This window comes from Bos javanicus, chromosome 17, assembly GCF_032452875.1.
Source record: "Bos javanicus breed banteng chromosome 17, ARS-OSU_banteng_1.0, whole genome shotgun sequence".
NCBI classification, from domain to species: Eukaryota; Metazoa; Chordata; class Mammalia; order Artiodactyla; family Bovidae; genus Bos; species Bos javanicus.
In genome coordinates this window covers 71,134,345-71,148,621 of record NC_083884.1, presented here as the reverse complement: position 1 = coordinate 71,148,621, position 14,277 = coordinate 71,134,345, and the positions used below count along the sequence as shown (strand labels likewise).

General features: G+C 52.9%; 1 long non-coding RNA gene and 1 gene segment (V, D, J or C); one reads left to right on the top strand and one right to left on the bottom strand.

Annotated features, from left to right (window-relative positions):
* Positions 1–1,917: 1,917 nt before the first annotated feature.
* Positions 1,918–5,717, top strand: LOC133229137 (uncharacterized). Its single transcript, XR_009730485.1, has 2 exons — positions 1,918–3,594; positions 3,750–5,717. It is a non-coding gene; the product is annotated as an uncharacterized LOC133229137 (long non-coding RNA).
* Positions 5,513–6,105, bottom strand: LOC133229135 (immunoglobulin lambda variable 1-40-like). The segment is given in 2 exon segments: positions 5,513–5,886; positions 5,996–6,105. Coding segments are annotated over 2 exon segments (414 nt in total).
* Positions 6,106–14,277: the final 8,172 nt, after the last annotated feature.

Genomic DNA, 14,277 nt, shown 5'->3' with positions numbered 1-14,277 from the left:
GGTCCCTGGGGTGGGGGGACTTGAAGGAGATAGATGCTGGACCTCACGCAGAGCGGGGACAGCACGGGGAGGAGCCACTGAGAGATGGGGTGACATCTTTCAGCAAAAGTGCCACCGTGACCTGGTGACCTCGGTCCTCTATCTCCTCCCCGGAGTGTCTGAGCCTGAAGGAGGAGTTTGCAAGTCTGTCTCTCTTGCCGCAATAATCCAGCCTTTCCCACACCTGAGTCCGTCTTTAGAATACTCTCTGTCTTCTCAGGGAACCCTGTGTCCCGTCTGTGCGGTGCTGTCCGTCCTCCTCCTCCAGCCCTGAGCCGAGCAGGAAATCCCGGAGCCTGTGTCTGCTGTGAAGGGTGAGCGGTCTCCCTGGAATACAGTCTTGTAAAGTGTCTCTAGCCCCGGCAGTGGGGGGACCTGGGCAGGGGTGGTGACATGCAGAGCCACACGGCCAGGCTTGCGGTGACAGCCTCCTGTGCTGTAAAAAGATATGACAGTGTGGATTAGCTTCAGTAGAACTGTAGATTTTAGGGGTAAAAACGTCACCATCTCGTCATGCAATGATGACAGCTGGCGAGTTCAGTTCCAAAAAAGTTGGCATACATGTCTCATCATCAGAAATAGAAAAACCCCGTGTATGAAGAGGTAGGTGTGGTGAGCATCGTGGACCTTGTAAAACTCCCTTCGCTGTAGTTCTGGGTGGAGCCGATGGACCCGGGACGGAGGAGGGGTGTGGGGGCAACGAGGAGGAGAAGGAGCTCAGACACCTCAAGTTAACGTGTGTGGAAGAGATGGGAAAGTCTTGTTCACCTCTTGTTTCTTTGACATAAAAATGTAAATGCTCTTCTTATTTTGTATTCATGTTAAATTTGCTGATAAAGTAGCTGTTTAATAAAATCCACATGATTTTTGTCAGAGGTGCTTGAGAACCTCAACTCATAGAGGTGAAAAATGTGTGTTCCTACTGAATTCTTTTCTTATTATAGGAACATATTGATGACAGGTGGCGGAGCTTGTAATTCCATATATTTCATGTCACAAGTGTTAATATAAGTATTAATATAACGGGAAGGAACGAGTAAGGGAACCACAAAAACTGACACAATATCAGTTTCCATGGTTCAATTCAAATGTTGAAATTGCCAAATAACACAACAGGGAACGTTTTTAAATGACACACATGGTGACAGAGGGTCCTTGCCTTCATCCCTCATCCACGGGGAACACCCGGGCATTCTGTGGGCAATGGGGCAGCCTCTGCAGGGGTCTCTCATCCCTGACCAGGTATCCCTGGAGGTCGAGGTTCCTGAAGGAAGTTCATTTATGTTGTATGACTGTCCCTCTGTCCTTGGTTGGATGTCGGGTCTGGGCACTGACCCCACGACAGAGCAGCAGGAACTGAGAGGCACGCCTGGGGCTCTGAGCTAGAGCTGCCGTGTCCCCTGGGAGCCCAGGTGCAGGACGTCACCCTCCAGTGAGGACCCTGCTGCCCACGTGGGCAAGAGGCAACAGAGGAGGTGTCAGCCGGCCTGGCCAGGACCCTGGGCTCTCAGGACCAGGCCCACAGCGCCCCCTGCTGGACTCAGACCTCCTCCTCCCGCGCTTCACACCACAGCCTCCTGGAAGGGCTTTCTCACACTTGCAGCTGGGTCTTCCTGATGTCACCGCCCAGGGCAGTAGAATGAGTCGCCTTCGTCTAGTTTGGGCCTGGTCATTGATTTTTCCAGGTACCTAATGAGAGATCCAACCAGTCCATCCTAAAGGAGACCAGTCCTGGGTGTTCACTGAAAGGACTGATGCTGAAGCTGAAACTCCAATACTTAGGCCACGTCATGTGAAGAGTTGACTCATTGGAAAAGACCCTGATCCTGGGAAGGATTGGGGAGAAGGAGAAGGGGATGACAGAGGATGAGATGGCTGGATGGCATCACCGACTAGATGCACATGAGTCTGTGTGAACTCCGGGAGTTGGTGATGGACAGGGAGGCCTGGCGTGCTGCGATTCATGGGGTCACAAAGAGTCAGACATGACTGAGCGACTGAACTGAACTGAATGACCTCAGACTCCTGTATGGTATGCTGATACACTAATGAATTTTAGGATTCCCTGATGTCTGAGTGTGCATTGCCTAGCTCGTGGGTTCACTGCCAGAACACAACCACCCGAACCTGAGTTTCTAGGGTTCAAACTCCCAGCATGCCGTGGGTGGTGCCTGGTCAAGATTCTGTCTGAGTTTCCTTCCCAGCTTGATAGGTCGTCAAGGTTGAATTTGCAGGACCTCCTGGGACCTTCCCAGCCCAGACTGCATGGCTCTGTTCTTATTTCTCTCTTTGCAAAGCGTAGGAGGCTCTCAGGAACAACAATTCTCTTCTTGGTCACTTCCAGGGGTTCTCATTTACCCTTGATCATGGTTCTCACAGTACTTCTTTTTGACTCAGATATTTAAAGAAGTTTTTAGTCTAATTTTATAATCTTTCCATATTAAATGTTTGACATAAAAGATTATGCCTATAAATGGGAATCTCATCCTTATCTGGGCTCCTGTTTCATCTCTGGTTGAGAAACCCTTATGACTGTTACCTGATCTTCATTGGACATGGTGAAGTCTAATGTTCTAACCTTCAATTGTAGAATCCATAGATTTAATGGAGGTGAGTTTATAAGGTCTGTGTCCAAAATAGTGACATTTATCGAATATCATCTCAAACAAGGAACCAGGGAGGAAAAAGGGGGAGAGATCATGAGGCAAAAGAGGAGGAAATGAGCAAGTGAGGAGTCTGAGAGCTGCATCCTAACAGGGAGGGTCTCCCAGTACCTGGAGAGGAGGGCTCTTCAGGCAGCAATCCCCAGGGAAAGGGAGGACCCAGCTTCCCTAAGGGTCAGGGTTCAGGGCAGAGCACAAAGGCTGGAGCAGGAGAGGAACATGCGGCGGGTAAGACAGGCCCCCTGGGGCTCCAGGACACAGATGCTGGACTTCTGCTTCCTCGACATCCTGCTCAGTACCTGTGAGGGACCCTGTGTATCTGGACACATGGGCATTCTGCTTGTGTTTGGAGACCAGACAGAAAAAGACAATTTCATGGACCCCATAATGATGGACCTGGATGAGGAGGTGAGACTGCCCAGATTTAATAGCACAAGCGACAGCAGAGACCTGAACCAGCACTGGTGACGTCACAGGCAGGGTCAGGGCAGTGATGGGTCGACACGGGAGTAGAGGGCAAGCTTTCTTCAGACATCCCCATCACACGGGGATTCCCTGTGGCTGTGGTTAGTGATGAGCTGTGTGACACTGATGACCAGCCTCCTCACCAGGCTGGGGTCCAGAGTGATCAAGGACCGGGTGTGGACCCACCAGGAGGCAGAGAACAGGGCCTAACCCCTCAGTGTCCCTCACGTCTGTCATCGGTCACAAAGGCAGGGATTTTGCCTGGAATCCCGAGTCATCATTGCCATGGTGATCCCCCTTCCCCGCTGATTCTTCTACAGGCCGTGGAGCTCTTGGATCTGGGCTCATCGGGGCATCACAAGCAGAGGGACACGGGCACATCCTGTGAGCCTGCTCCTGACAGTCCACAGACCACCCCAACCTGGAAGTAGGAAATGCTCCAATGGGGTGGAGACGAGAGAAGCAGAGGGCAGGACACAGCCCACACCTGTGGGTCAGGAGAACCTCTCCCGGGCTTCCCTGCCTCCTGCGATGTACCACCGGTGCCCCTCAATCCTCACGCTCTCTGCTCTGCCCCTTCAGGAGCAGGGTTCACACCCTGGGGGACGATCTGCCTGCTGGGATGGTCCACGGACTCTGCTGAAGGCGCATCTGGGCAAGACTCCTGCTCCTGATCTCAAGTGAGGGAGCTCAGCTCCACAGCTCCCTTGATCACACGGATGACCAGGGTGCACTTCAGCGGTATCAGAAATTGTTTACATTTTCTGAGACTTCAGCAAAACTGACTGTACAACTGAGAGTAGACATACTATGAACCAGAACATACCTCAGGAATGAATTGATTCTGGGGTATTATTTAACATTTGACGGTTGTCTAAGAATAAGCCCCTGACAGGCTGAGCCTCTCGTCCCAGTTTCCCATCTACCTGTGTCGCTGTGAGAAGCCCTGTTGCACCAGCCTGCACGGTCAGAGTCAGCTTCATGCTCAGGCTGCAGCCCAGAGACGAGCAGGAGGCCCACGTTGGCCGAGGCATCTTTGAATCCAGGAAACCTGCGGGGACCCTGGAGCCTGGTCCTTACTGGAGTCTGAGTGGTAGGACCGGAGGACCGAGGAGGGCTCGCTGGCTTCTGCCGGCTCCAGTAACAGTAGAGTGGCTGACACTGATGTCACTGCTCAGGGTGCAGGGAGCCATAGAGTCAGCTGTGGTCTGTGAGGGAACAGGGGTCTCCACACACACAGGCCCTGAAACCATTGCCAGTCACAGCAGTCCAGGGCCTCAGGGCTGCAGTGTGGTCACTCACAGCAGCACCAGGTCTAGGGGCTAAGCCTTGTCCTCGGGCTGGGCCCAGAGATGGTCAGGGAGCCCCACCTGACTCGGAGCCCTCCAGCCTCGCTGAGACCCTGCGGGCGGGTTGTGACTCCTGTGCTCAGGAGCCTGGGACTCAGCACGACTGGGACGGCAGCCAAGTCGCCCCCTTGGTGCCACCAGTCTTGCTGTTCCCAGGCAGGTGAGTGTGGCTGAGTGTCCATGGAGTCACCGACCCTGGCTGAGTCCCCCCTGCCTGAGCCCCGGACACCACGAGGGGACAGAGGAGGCTGAGAGCAGGACCTGCTCCCTGTGCAGGAGAGGGCCCATGGCGTGGGGGTCTGCCAGGGCTGAGAGACGTTGATGGACCCCCAATTCGGACACTGAGATAGAGACTAACAGACCCTGTGTCCCCAGTGATGGGAGACAGATTTTCTGTGTCCTTTGAGACCCTCTCCTGGGAATGGGCTGCTGTGGGGGCGGGTGGGGGCGGATTTGAGGACAGAGGGGAGAGAGGAGCCTCCATGCAAGGGCAGAGCCCTCGATGACCTGGATCCAGGGTGGGGCAGCAGCAGCAGAAGGTCCAGCAGAGCCTGAGCAGGGAACCCCTGGGCTGCCCCACTCCCAAAGTTTGACAAGAATCCTGGTCTAGTCCCCCGCAGGCCTGGAGCCCTGAGGGAGCCTGAGAGGCGGTCACAGGAAAGGCAGGAGCAGCAGCCTGGGCCTCACCTCAGCCCAAGGACAGCTGAGGACCTGAAGTGTCCTGAATCAGACGCAGCTGGACGCTGTCTCTCTGGTTCTGACCTGACCGTCATGGACTCTGTCTGCCAGGACCTGCCTCTGGCATTCAGGGCCTTCTGCTCAACTTCAGATATTCATATAAAATGTGGTTGCCAAGAGCAAGGCCTTGGTGAGGGCGCAGAATGAAGAAGAACTGAAAGGATTTCCCAGACTAATTTCCTGGTGTGGGGCTCAGACCCCCGTTTTAAATCAAACAAACAACAGAATTGTCTGCATTGGCAGAAGATGCTTCAGCCCCGGGAGGCCCATGACTTAGGGGAGAGCAGGTTTTTGTCTCACTTCCCCCCTGGCCTGGAGCACTGTGACAGTACTGCTACTACTGTCATAAGCTACACAGAAATAATCCGCCTCGTCCTCAGCCTGGAGCGAGCTGATGGTCAGGGTGGCTGTGTTGCCAGACTTGGAGCCGGAGAATCGGTCGGGGACCCCCGAGGGTCGACTGCTACTACCATAGATGATGGTTCTGAGGCCCGATCCTGGGACCTGTTGGTACCAGCCCACATTATAACTACCGATGTTGTTGCTGCTTCCAGAGCAGGTGATGGAGACCCTCTGGCCCAGGGAGCCGGACACGGAGGACGGCTGAGTCAGCACAGCCTGGGCCCAGGATCCTAGAAGGGAGAGAGACAGAGATGGTGACTCTGGGGTCCAGACACGATAGCGGGGAGCACAGCATGTGTGTCTTTCCAAGACCTCTCCCCTGGCCCCGCATCCAGTCACCTGTGCAGAGAGCGACCAGGGTGAGGAGCAGAGGGGACCAGGCCATGGTGGACATGGTCAGGGCGTCCTGCTGTCTGTGGCCCCACAGCTGAGCAGAGCATCCCCACAGCACTCCTTCCCCTCTTCATATGCTGAGAGGGGGCGGGGCCTTTCATGCAAATGACCGTCCTTCCCACACCACCCCTACAATGCTCTGATCACCTCTGGGACCTGGGTCAGCTTCCTGTGCCCTAAGGAGTCCAGTGGGTGATCAGAGGCAGGGTTTGTGGGGCTTGGGGATGGGAGGTCACAGCTGGGAACCCTGAGCAGAAAGCACCTGGAAGCACCAGGGGACTCATCTCAGATCTCAGCTGCAGACCCACAGGAATGGCTTTGGATGGCCCCCTGGTGTCCTGGCCCAGACATACATCCTGTGACCTAGTGATCAGAGCTCTTAGAGTCAACTTTCCCAAAACTGGCTTTGAAGTTACACAGTTCAGGAAGAGTTGTGTTGGAAAAAAAGATCCAGGTGTAATTTACCCTGTAGTGCATGTGAGTGTTACACAGTGGATGTGTGACTTAGAGATTTTAAATGAACCAAAATGTGATCATGGAGTAGTAAAAATCTAAGGTCATCACTTAAAATAGATGCCTAAACTTAACTGAAGAAAATGTTGTGGTTCAGTCACTAAGTTGTGTCCGACTCTGGCTCTGTTTTAATTTTGCATTGCCATGGTACTATTTCTAAAACATAATGTTCCTTGTAGATTCTGTTCTTTAAATAAGATCATTTTAAAGCCTTTCTGACAAGCATCTCCACTGAAGGATTTTCATGTCTTAGCAGGATGTTCTCTCTGTGAAACAGGGCAGGCTGAGTTATCAGAGCCATGGGTCAGCCTCAGATCTGAGATGAGACACAGGACATGACAAGGCAGATCAGCTGTTCTCAGGAATCTCAGACGGGACCATGCACATGGTCAGACAGAGCAGCAGTCACGGCCCCAGGGGCAGAGCCCCAGGACAGGGTCTGCTTTCCCAGCCCAGGGCCCCAGCAGCTTCTCCCGGGCTCACTGTGCATAAAGTCAGTCCCACAGCAGCTGAGCACAGACACTCCTCAGCCAGGAATCATTTCCCAGGTGTCAGGACCAGGCTTTCTCTCCCCTCCTGAATCCTGACTCGATGGGCACATGGGACAGAGTGTGAACGTTCACAGGATAAATCAGCTGCTGGGTGGGCATCACTGGGTCCCCTGGGAAATGAGGGGGAACCAGGGGTGGAACAGGGAGGGGTCGAGCTGGGGTCACACCTGAGAGCCGGAAACCTGAGGCTTCTCGGGAAGCAAGGGTTAGAGAGGTTCAAGGAGGGGGATGAGGAAGTGAGTGTTTCAGGAAGATCTGGAAACTCGTTCATGACTCTCTAAGAGCATGAGCTTGGTCATCACTGTGGAGGCCAACAGTGTATGTTGTAGAAAGAGCGAGGCCCAGCATTGGGAGGAAAGTCACGAATGAGGAGAGCGGGAGGGCAGGCTCTGAGCAAAGAGATGAGGAGGAGCGGGCGCAGGCTGAGGAGAGCTGGAGGGGTTCACCGGGTGGGCTCTAGGGGCTCCTTCCCTCCTCTCTTTCTGTGAAGAGGGTGGGCACTGATGACTACCTGACCCCTTCACCCTCCAACTCTGGGTGTTCGGCCCCGGGTTCAGCTTCAGTCCCAGGAGGAGGCCTGCGGGCCGAGGCTCTGAGTCTGTCCCCTGAGAGGAACCACCTGCTCTCACATCCAACTCAGTCTGCTGAGCCCGGGTGCAGGGCCAGCTCAGGGGACCATGGGGGTGCGTTGAGGGGCTGCCAGTTCTGAGCAGGTGCACAGCGCCCCCTGGTGACGCACCCGGGGAACGTTCTCGGCGGTGAGAGTGGGAGCAAGGTGCCGCTCAGTTACTTGGTTCTCAATCCTGTCTGACTCCTTTGCGACCCCGTGGACTCTAGCCCACCAGGCTCATCTGTCCATGGGATTCTCCAGGCAAGAACACTGGAGAGGGTTGCCGTTTCTTGCTCCAGAGGATCTTCCCACCCCAGGGACAGAACCCACTTCTCTTATGGCCCTTGCATTGGCACCGGGTTCTTTACCTCTAGCGACACCTGGGAAGCCTTATGAAAGGAAGCAGGGGCGCTCTTTTTTCCTGTCACCAAACACTCTGTCAATAAACAAATGAATGAATCGAATAGCAATAAGTATTACACGTCTTTGATAGTGTGCAGATACTTCTTTTTTATTTCTCCTATTGTATTTTCAGGTGATTCTGACTACTTTTTCTCCTTTTCCTACATTTATCTCCTTTTCCTTAGGACCCAAGAGTGTTTGTACTTGCTCATCAAATAGATTTGATGATTTGTCCCTAAAAACATCTGTCACCTGATTTCATCATCTCAGGCATCTCACCAGTGATGTCTATGCCTTCTCACTTCCCTTCAATATTTAGTATTCTGGTTCTTGATAGAAGTGACAATTCTACTGGATACTGGACTGTGTGGAAATTGCTTGTAGAAACTCTGGGTTCCATTTCCTTTTCCTTTAACAGAAAATGCTTCTGTGATGGAAGCTCAGGGATGTGCATTCACTGCCCAGTGACCCAGCAAGGGCGCACTGACTCCCCTGCTCCGTGCTGCCGACTGCGACCTGGGAGCCGGGGGCAATTGCTGTGAGCAGCTCCTTCATCCAGGGGCGTGTGACCACCCCTTGTGTGCCGCTGGCCTAGGGAGGGGAGTCAAGCTGAGTGGTCAGCTGTGCTGCAGTCAGGGCACACTCAGTCTGCTGGGTTCCATGGTCTCAGGGACTCCAGGAAGGGAGGGGCAAACACCTTGCCCTCGGAGCCCCATTGCTGTGGGGGAAGCAGGTTTTTGTCTCCTTCTCTCTGGCCTGAAGCACTGTGCAAACTTTCAAGCCATCAGCCCATGAGAAACAGTAATAATCAGTATCATTCAGCATGAACTGAGGTGGTCAGAGAGGCTGAGTTGCCAGGCTTGGAGCCAGAGAGTCAATCTGGGAGTCCTGAGGGTTGTTTGCTATTTTCATATGTCAGGAGTCTAGGGGCCTTTCCTGGGAGCTGTTGGTACCAGCTGACATAAAGACCCCCAGGGTTGCTGCTCCTTCCAGTGAAGGAGAGGGTAACCCTCTGACCCAAAGTCCCGAACATGGAGGGCGGCTGAGTCAGCATAGCCTGGGCCCAGGATCCTGGAAGGGGGAGAGACAGACATGGTGACTCTGGGGTCCTGACAGGAGAGCAGGGAGCAGGGCCTGTGAGTCTTCCCAGGGCCCTTCCCCAGTCCCCCCATCCAGTCACCTGTGAAGAGAGCGACCAGGGTGAGGAGCAGAGGGGACCAGGCCATGGTGGACACAGTCAGGGCGTCCTGCCTTCTGTAGCCTCACAGCTGAGCAGAGTGTCCCCACACCGCTCCTTCCCCTCTTCATACCCTGAGAGGTGGAGGGTCCTTTCATGCAAAGGATCCCGTGCATCACACACCCTCCCAGGCCCTGGGCCAGGTCTCTATGCCTGACGGTGGCCAGAGAGTTGTCAGGGGTAGGGCTCTGTGGGTCTCAGGAGTGGAAGTCACAGCTGGGAGCCCTGAGCAGAGGCCACCAGGCCTTGTCAGGGAGCTCTGTCGGGGGGCCCAGCTCTGCCTCCCACCACCCAGCTTCAGAAATGGACCCCGAGCGCCCCCCACCCCTTGTCCACGCCCAGACACACATCCTGTGACCTGGAGAGCAGAGCCCTCAAGGACAGATCCTGCCTCCTGCTCTGTGCACTGTCCCCTCTTTAGCACCAGGCCAGGTGCCCCTTCTGTGTCCCCCTGAGCTCAGGGCCATCATGGGCTCCCCTCAAATCCTCAGGATGAATCTGTCCAGGGCTTCCATGACTGCTCAGGGGTCAGGACCGAGGGGCATCTGAGACACAAATTCCTCTCAGATCAGGATCAGGTCAGGGCAGTGCCGGCCCCGGAGCGGGAAAGTGGGTCTCCTTCTGTGCAGGACAGCAGGGTCCCTCCTCTGTGGGCCTCCTCCCTGGTGGGCAGAGCCCTCCTTCCTCTGTGCGTCCCCTCAGCCCTGAGGAAGAGGGGGCAGTTCTCTGAGGAGGGGGTGAAGGTGTGGAGAGAGGCCTGAGGTGGGACTCAGCATTCCTAAATGCCTGCATCTTTACTGTGTGTTTGAACAAAAGAGCCTCTTGATGAAAGCGAAAGAGGAGAGTGAAAAAGTTGGATTAAAACCCAACATTTAGAAAACTAAGGTCATGGCATCTGGTCCCATCACTTCACGGCAAATAGATGGGGAAACAGTCGAAACTGACAGACTTCACTTTTGGGCTCCAAATCACTGCAGATGGGGACTGCAGCCATGAAATTAAAAGATGCTTGCTCCTTGGAAGAAAAGCTATGACCAACCTAGACAGCATATTAAAAAGCAGATACATGACTTTGCCAACAAAGGTCTGTCTAGTCAAAGCTATGGTTTTTCCAGTAGTCATGGAAAAGTTGAGAGTTGGACTATAAAGACAGCTGCGCACCAAAGAAACGATGCTTTTGAACTCTGGTGTTGGAGGAGACTTTTGAGAGTCCATTGGACTGCAAGGAGATCCAACCAGTCCATCCTAAAGGAAATCAGTCCTGAATATTCATTGGATGGACTGATACTGAAGCTGAAGCTCCAATACTTTGGCCACCTGATGCAAAGAACTGACTCATTTGAAAAGACCCTGATGCTGGGAAAGATTGAAGGCGGGAGGAGAAGGAGATGACAGAGGATAAGATTGTTGGATGGCATCACCAACTCAATGGACATGAGTTTGAGTAAACTCCAGGAGTTGGTGATGGACAGGGATGCCTGGCGTGCTACAGTCCATGGGGTCGCAGAGTCGGACATGACTGAGCTACTGAACTGAACAGAACTTACTGTGTGTGAAGCCTTCCACACGCTGGACCCTGTCCCATGGCCTGTCTTATGAAGTGGCCCCTCCTGGGCGTCTGTCCTGCAGGCACAGGGCACCGGCTGCAGGGAGCAGGCCTGGTGATGCTCCTGGCAGTTTTTATTGAGACTCTGAAGGGCTCTGAGCAGGGTGTGTCCCCAGGGATCCTGATACATAATAGCTGTTAGGACCAACCATCCCAAATAGCAGGTTAGAGAAGGAAGAGGTCGAAGTGATTGGTTGGAAAAGAACGGTTGACTGTAGCTTGCCCTGCACTGGTGAGGTGTTACACTCTGGGTGTGTGAGATTTTAAACGAACCAAATGTGGTAATGGATTAGTGAAAATCTACAGTCATTCCTTAAAATCTGTGCATGAATTAAACTGATGGAAAATCGACATTCTCTCTTAATTTTTCACTTACAAGGGTACAGTTCTGGAAAACTAATTATCATTGTAAGTTCTTTTTTATTAAAAAGTTCTTTTTAAATGACTTCATAGGTATCCTAGGAAATTTTAAATACTATCCAGTAAAAATATTTCTACAAAGATATTTGCATTCCTAACTTGTTTGGACTTTGACTGAGGCAGGGCTAGAACCAGCTCTTTCTGCCACATTTTGCCTCTCCACTGGGGAGTGCTTATCTCTGAGCAGCCTGTGAAAACAGGGCAGGCTGAGGTATGGGAGCCATAGGTCAGCTCAGAGCTGAGTTGAGGGAACGTGCATGACAGGTCAGGTCTGCTGACCTCGGACACTCAGAAGTGACCATAGGAAGATAAGCTGAGTTAAAGGAGGTCCAGGTAAGGCAGCAGTGACCGCCCTGGCCGGGAGGGGATGAGTTGGGGTCACACCTGAAGTCTGGAGACCTGAGGCTTCTCTGGTAGGAGGGCTAGAGAGGTTGCAAGGGAGGACAAGGAAGTGAGCGTCTGGTCAAGGAAGCCTGGACACCGACCCATGACCTGATAGAGTGACGTTGGTCTGGAGCAGGAGGTCGCTGGTGAAGGGTTGTAGAGAGGAGCCCAGATTGGGGAGGAAAGTCATGGATCAGAGGGGTGCTCTTAGGAAAGAGCAAGAGAGGAGCAGAAGAGGCTGCAGGGAGTGGGAGCGGTGCAAGGGGTTATTATGTATTCCTAGTGAATTCTTTTCTTATTATATGAACATATTGATGACAGTTTGGCTGAACTTCTGATTTCATATATTTCATGTTACAAGTGTTAACATAAAGTATTAATAAAACGGGAAGGAACGAGTAATGGAGCCACAAAAACTGACACAATATCAGTTTCCATAGTTCACTTCAAAATGTTGAAATTGCCAAATAACCCAACAGGGAACATTTTTAAATGACACAGATGGTGACAGAGGGTCCTTGCCTGCATCCCTCTTCCACTGGGAACACCCGGGCGTTCTGTGGGCAATGGGGCAGCCTCTGCAGGGGTCTCTCATCCCCTGTCCAGGTATTCCTGGAGGCCGAGTTTCCTGAAGGAAGTTCATTCTTGTTGTATGACCGTCCCTCTGTCCTCAGTTGGATTACAGGTCTGGGCACTGACCCCACAACAGAGCAGGAAGAACTGAGAGGCAAGCCTGTGGCTCTGAGCTGAGAGCTGCCGTTTCCCCTGGGGGCCCAGGTGCAGGACATCACCCTCTAGTGAGGACCCTGCTGCCCACATGGGCAAGAGCCAAGGGAGGAGGTGCCAGCCTGCCTGGCCAGGACCCTGGGTTCTCAGGACCAGGCCCACAGCGCCCCCTGCTGGACTCAGAACTCCTCCTCCCCTACTTCACACCACAGCCTCCTGGAAGGGCTTTTCTCACACTTGCAGCTGGGTCTTCCTGATGTCAGCGCCCAGGGCAGTAGAATGAGTCGCCTTCATCTAGTTTGGGCTTGGTCATTGATTTTTCCAGGTACCTAATGAGAGATCCAACCAGTCCGTCCTAAAGGAGAACAGTCCTGGGTGTTCACTGGAAGGACTGATGCTGAAGCTGAAACTCCAATACTTTGGCCACGTCATGTGAAGAGTTGACTCATTGGAAAAGACCCTGATGCTGGGAGGGATTGGGGGAGGAGGAGAAGGGGACGACAGAGGATGAGATGGCTGGATGGCATCACAGACTCAATGCATGAGTTTGGGTGAACTCCGGGAGTTGGTGATGGACAGGGAGCCCTGGCGTGATGCGATTCATGGGGTCACAAAGAGTTGGACACGACTGAGCGACTGAACTGAACTGAACTGAATGACCTCAGACCCCTCAATGGTATGCTAATACACTAACGAATTTCAGGATTCCCTGATGTCTGAGTTTGCTCCGCCTAGCTCGTGGGTTCACTGCCAGAACACAACCACCAGACCTGAGTTTCCAGGGTTCAAACTCCCAGTGTGCCTGTGGGTGGTACCTGGTCAGGATTCTGTCTGAGCTTCCTTCCCAGGTTGATAAGGAGTCAAGGTTGAATTTGCAGGGCCTCCCGGGACCTTCCCAGCCCAGACTGCATGGCTCTGCTCTTATTTCTCTCTTTGCAAAGAGAATAGGAGTCTCTCAGGAACGACAAAGCTCTTCTTGGTCACTTCCAGGGGTTCTCATTTACCCTTGATCATGGTCCTCACAGTACTTCTTTTTGACTCAGATATTTAAAGATGTTTTTAGTCTAATTTTATAATCTTTCAATATTAAACGTTTGATATAAAAAATTATGCCTATAAATGGGAATCTCATCCTTGTCTGGGCTGAGAAACCCATCCCAGACAAGGGTTTCATCTCTGGTGAGAAACCGTTATGACCGTTACCTGATCTTCATTGGACATGGTGAAGTCTAACGTTCTAACCTTCAATTGTTAGAATCCATAGATTTAATGGAGGTGGGATTATAAGGTCTGTGTCCAAAATAGTGACATTTATCCAATATCATCTCAAACAACGAAGCAGGGAGGGAAAAGGGGAGAGATCATGAGGCAAAAGAGGAGGAAATGAGCAAGTGAGGAGTCTGAGAGCCACATCCTAACAGGGAGGGTCTCCCAGTACCTGGAGAAGAGGGCTCTTCAGGCAGCAATCCCCAGGGAAAGGGAGGACCCAGCTTCCCTAAGGGTCAGGGTTCAGGGCAGAGCACAAAGCCTGGAGCAGGAGAGGAATGTGCGGGGGGGTAAGAGAGGCCCCCTGGGGCTCCAGGGCACAGATCCTGGGCTTCTGCTTCCTCGACATCCTGCTCAGTACCTGTGAGGGACCCTGTGTATCTGGGCACATGGGCATTCTGCTTGTATATGAAGACCAGAGTGAAAAAGGGACAGTTTCGTGGACCCCATAATGATGGACCTGGATGAGGAGGTGAGACTGCCTGGATTTAATAGCACAAGTGAGAGCAGAGA